We start from the raw sequence: 5,685 nt of genomic DNA, 5'->3' as shown, positions 1-5,685 counted from the left end.
TAATCATAGTTTGGAAATTAAGAAAGTAAAATGACCAAAATGCAAAGGTTTAGTAAATAAATCTGCAATTTGATTAGCCGTAGGAATAAGAACCAGATGAATGACACCAGCTTGTAACTTATCTCTGACAACGTGACAATCCATCTCAACATGCTTGGTGCATTCGTGAAAAATAAGATTAGAAGCAATGTGCATAGCAGACTATTTGTCTCAAAAAATCTGGACAGTAGTGAAATGATCAATTAGAAAGTCATGAAGGAGATATAACAACCATTGTGCTTCACATGTAGCATGTGCAAGTGCATGATACTCTGCTTTAGAGGATGAACAAGATACAATGGGTTATTTCTTGCTCTTCCATGAAATTAAAGAGGTCCAATGTAAAAAAAAAACCCCAAAAGTAGATCTCCTAGTATCTAAACATGCCCCCAATCAGAATTGCAAAACCCTTTCACATTAAAGAAAATGAACTATTGTAAAATAAGCTGCGACTAGGACTAGTCTTTATATAATGTAGGATCTTGTAAACGGCTAGCAAGTGAAGAGTAGTAGGAGATGAGAGAAATTGGATCAACCTGCAAACAACAAAAAAGATATCAGGGCTCATATGAGTTAAATAAAGAAATTTTCCAATTAAATGACGAAAAAGAGTAGGGTCAGAAAGAAGATCGCCAAAAGTTATGTGTAATTTGAGTGTAGGATCCATGGGTGTGGATGAAGGCTTGGAAGCCAAGAGACCCGCATCCTCCAATAAACCTAAAGAGTATTTGCGTTGGCAAAGTGAGATGCCTTTGGAATTCCTTGCAATCTCAAAGCCTAGAAAATATTTAAGAACACTCAAATCTTTAATACTAAATTTGGAATGCAAGAGAGATTTGAGACGTGTGATTTCATTCATATCATCACCTGCAAGTAGGAGATCATCCACATAAATAATATAATAGTAAAACCAATAGATGTCTATTTTGTAAACGAGGAATAATCGACTTTAGATTGAATAAAGCCAAGCTCAATCAAAGTGTTGCAAAGTTTAGAGTTCCATTGACGACTTGCTTTTTTCAACCCATAATGTGACCTTTTGAGTTTACAAACCAAATTTCTATTCATAACATAAAACACCTAGAGGTATTTTCATGTAAACATCCTTAACCAAATCTCCGTGAATAAAAGCAGTGTAAATGTCTAATTGAAATAAAAACCAGTTGTTAGAAGTAGTAACAGATAACAACAAACGTAAAGTAGTCATTTTTACCACAAGACTCGAAGTTTCTAAATAATCAAGGCCTTCAGTTTGACTGAAGCCTTTGGCCACAAGTTGAGCTTTATAACACTCGATAGACCCATCAACGTGAAATTTTAACTTAAAAATCCATTTACAACCAATGGCAGACTTATTAGGAGGCACTATAGTTAATTCCCAAGTGTCATTGGAATTAAGAGCATCAAGCTCATATTGTATAGCCAACCTCCAATTTTTGTCTTTAATAGCAGTATTGTAACTAGAAGTCTCTTTAATAGTGGAAATGGTTAAAGAAAAAATTCTATGAGGTGATGACAACTGATCATAAGAAAAGTAATTAGAAATAGGATAGATAATACCTGAATTTTGGATAGAAGAACCAACAAATTTAGAGCGTGTACCTGTTAGTAACTCACAATGATAGTCTTGGAGATATGAAGGTGGGTTAATTTTCCTACCAGATTTTCTAGTTGGTATCATAGATGGGGAAGACTGGTTGGGGACATAAGTAATACGGCTCGTGGAAACACCAAAATTGGGCAAAATGATCGGGCTAGAGGGTTGTATGAGACTGTCTGAATGAGGCCCTATGGTGGGTGAATCAGCTGAAGTAAGAATAAGAGATTGAGCAAGCATATCATTACTCTCATGGGTGTGAATGTCCAAGGTGAAGTCATGTGATATAGGATTAATTGTATGAAAAACAATGTCATGTTTGTTTTATTTGACAATAAGAAAAGGAAAAACATTTTCAAAGAATATAACATCATGTGACACAAAAATCTCCTTATTGTGTAAATAAAAAAGGACATGCCTTTTGTACCAGATTTATGTCCTAAATTAATGCATTTGCAAGAACGAAAGTCAAATTTCTTTCTATTAGACTTTAAAGTAGAAGTATAACACAAGCAACCAAACACTCTCAACTCAAAAATGTCAGGTAAAAAATTATTCAAAATATGATATGGAAAGTGACACTTAAGAAATTTAGATGGCAACCTATTGATTAAAAAATTGAATGAACGATAGCATGGACCCAAAATTTAATAAAAAAATGTGATTGAAACATGGTGCCACATGTAATATTTAAGATGTGTTGATGCTTACGTTCAACAATGCTATTTTGTTGAGGCGTTTCTACACACGAAGTCTGATAGATAATCCCATGAGATTGATAAAAGCCCTTATATGCATGTCACAGTTTTACCAAACTGGGTTTTGACAATGGAAACAAAGGATTTAACCAAAAAAGAGGTTTTAGAATTCAATTTCATGAGATAAATCAAACAAAAACGAGACTTATCATCATTAACGATTAAAAAAATACTTGAAGCCAAAAATATATGGCACATAAAAAGCACCCAAATATCTATATGAATCAAACCAAAACAAAAATTAGCAACAATATGACTATTGGGAAAAGGTAACCTCTTATGCTTAGCATTTTAACAAACATCACAAGGAGAATGACGCTTAAGGAGTGTAACAAAAGGGAAAATTTTACTAATATGAGTCAAAGTATCAATAAATGGGTGACCAAAGCGATGATGCCTAATATTACAAACATAACCTATGACATTTGCAAAACAATTACCAAAATTACAAGTATTGGAAGAAGAATCAGCAAAAGGAAAACATGGGTAAGACAAGTATATAATCCATGAATGAGCTCAGTTGTACCAATCCTCTTCTGAGTAAGATTGTCATATATCCAACACTTATGAGCATTAAAAAACAAGTTACAATTAAGAGAAGTTGTCAAGCAGGGAATAAAGATAAGATTACAAGAAAACTTAGGAATAAAGAGAACATCACATAAATCAAAACTAGTAGTAAAATAGACAGTTCCAGCTAGTACAGTGATTATGGTACATCCATTAGGGAATTTAATACGAACATAATTAATACATTTGAGGGATTGAAACAAAGAAGCAGTAAAACAAACATGGTTTGTGGCTCTAGTGTCTAATATCCATGAAGTGACATTATTGATATTGAAGACATGAGGAAAAAAATAAGAACCTAATTGGGAAGAATTTACTAAATGGTTGACACTTGAAGAAGGGTGAAGCAAGGAAAGAAGAGACTTTTGGTGTTCGAGTGTGAAACCTGAATGTAAATCACTAGAAGGCTCATCAAGAGATTGTGACTTTTGATCATCATCAGTTTTAACAGAATCAACAACACAAACCTTAGCAGAGTTGTGACCGTTCTTGTGAAAATAACGGGGAAAACCATGTTTTTGAAAACAAAAATCCATAGTATGGCCATGAAAATTACAATGAGTACAATAGCGAGAACGATGACCACGACTGCCAGAAGAACGAGCACCACTTTCACCACGACTCTTGGGCAAACCACCACTAGGATTAGAAATGGCAGCAATGATAGGAGACTTCTTAGGATTAGGAAAGAGATGTCTTTCTTGTTGCACTAACATAGAAAATACCTTGTTTATACTCGTGAGATGATCCCTTAACATCAGTTGAGATTGGATTGCAGAGTATTGCTCTTTAAGGCCTTTGAGAAAACGAATTACATAATCCCCATCACGATATTCACAAATCTTGGGAATTTGGGCACACAAACATTTAACATTACAAGAACAAGGTAAAGGACAAAAATTTTCTAGCTCTTGCCACAATTGCTTTAGTTTGGTATAATAAGAAGTAATTGAAGAATCACCTTGACGAAGACTATAAATATCTTCTGCAAATCGAAAATCCTAAAAACATCACCTTGATGATGCCTTTTCACAAAGTTCATCCCATATTTCATAAATAGACTCCATCCACATGACACTTTGGACAATTTCACGTTCCAATGAGTTGGTGATCTAAGACATGAGCATAGTGTTGCAACGATCCCACGCGATTGGAAGACGATCAACATCTGCAGGACAAGGAAGAGAACAAGTCACAAACCCTAATTTATTTTTTGATTTGAGAGCGACAATCATGGAGCGCAACCAAGAATGGTAGTTGGTGGTGGAGAGCTGCGGAGAAACAACGACATCACTTGGATTGTCGTTGGGATGCATGAAATAAGGATCTAACATATCATGTTGATAGCTGCAAATCAGAGTCAAATTGGGTTTAAGAGGTGAAGGTTCTTTATGTTCTGAGGTATCCATGGAGGAAGAAGAAGATTGTTCATAGTCGGAGGCCATAAAGAAGAAAAATGAGAAAAAAAAATAGATTCAACGATGGAGTTTCACGAGATCAGCAACAAAACTGAAGAAGGATCCAACTACATGTTCAAAATGCGATGATGATGCAGAACAAGATCTGGATTACGATATGCTCGAAGATGTAGCTTCACCAATCTCTCACTTAGAAGGAAAGGAAAAGAGAAAGGAATTTTTCTCTCTGTTTTATTTTTTGTTTTTAGTTTTATTTTTTAGAAAGAAACAGATTCAAGATAGAAAAAAAAAACCAGATTTGATTCTCTGATACCATCTTAAACTGAATACTCATTTTGTTTATTGTTCATCATCAAAGAGATGAAATGTATTTTACATAAGGATTTTTCCTAAAAACAAAAGGAGAAAGAAATATACCTTATATACCTAATTTGGAGGCCTAACAAACTCTCCTCTAAATTCACTAACTGTAATGCTTAATTACTAAATAATATCTAACTGTTAAAATAAAAAGTTCATAAAATTACGAAGGTCTAACAAACCGAATTCAAACTACATTTACAAAAAACTAAACCATAATTTTTTGAACCGAGTTGATTCTTTGTGAATATAAAATAGGTTGTTTGTCCCTTCTTACAATCGAAAATGGGATTCTTTATTTATTTGTTTTTTATTTTTTCATTCCCTCACTTCAACCCCTTTGCTCTGATTGTTTGTTCCAAAAATTATATTAAAATCATTATTGATGAGGGAAAAAATGGAATACAAAAATTATCTCAAAAAGTTATCCCCTTTAGGCTAAAAAAATTATGTGTTGATCGGAAAAAAAATGAAAAAAGTAAATGAGAAAGAAGTTGCGATGATGCTAAAAATGAGTAGAAAAATAATCTTGATGTAACTTTTTAATTTTGGCAAAATTTGTGTAAAGGAATGCTAGACACTCTTGTAAGGGATGTAATTTTGTTCTTTTAATTTCTTTTTCTTTTACATTTTTTTTTCTTTCTGTTTTTGTATTTTATCATTTTTGTTTCTATTTTGTTCTTTTTTCCAACATCACCAACTCTCAAATACCCAGAAACCAAAACAGTAAAAGAAACAACATTTTTGTTAGACATTTCATCAAACACTTTATGTGCATCTCCTAATCCCCCTCAAAACCTTCGAATACAAATTGACAAGAGACTTTTGAACAACTGGGTAATATATATAAAAAATCATTTTTAAGCCTTTATAGGTTAATTTTCTATTTTGTTAATCCTTTTAAATAGTTGATTTTCAAAGATGAGGTTGATATTTTTTTGAG

At 33.2% G+C, this 5,685-nt stretch overlaps 1 protein-coding gene across 1 annotated transcript; it reads right to left on the bottom strand.

Annotated features, from left to right (window-relative positions):
- Nucleotides 1-1,099: 1,099 nt before the first annotated feature.
- Nucleotides 1,100-4,409, bottom strand: LOC140920737 (uncharacterized). The gene is made up of 5 exons (XM_073369558.1): nucleotides 4,084-4,409; nucleotides 3,926-3,989; nucleotides 2,921-3,806; nucleotides 2,700-2,810; nucleotides 1,100-1,845 (listed from the first exon to the last, which is right to left on the bottom strand). Exons 1-5 carry the CDS (start codon nucleotides 4,407-4,409, stop codon nucleotides 1,100-1,102), a joined length of 2,133 nt encoding a protein of 710 aa, XP_073225659.1.
- Nucleotides 4,410-5,685: the final 1,276 nt, after the last annotated feature.

Source organism: Cicer arietinum, chromosome 6, assembly GCF_000331145.2.
Source record: "Cicer arietinum cultivar CDC Frontier isolate Library 1 chromosome 6, Cicar.CDCFrontier_v2.0, whole genome shotgun sequence".
Lineage (NCBI taxonomy): Eukaryota > Viridiplantae > Streptophyta > Magnoliopsida > Fabales > Fabaceae > Cicer > Cicer arietinum.
This window is presented reverse-complemented; position numbering and strand designations above follow the sequence as displayed.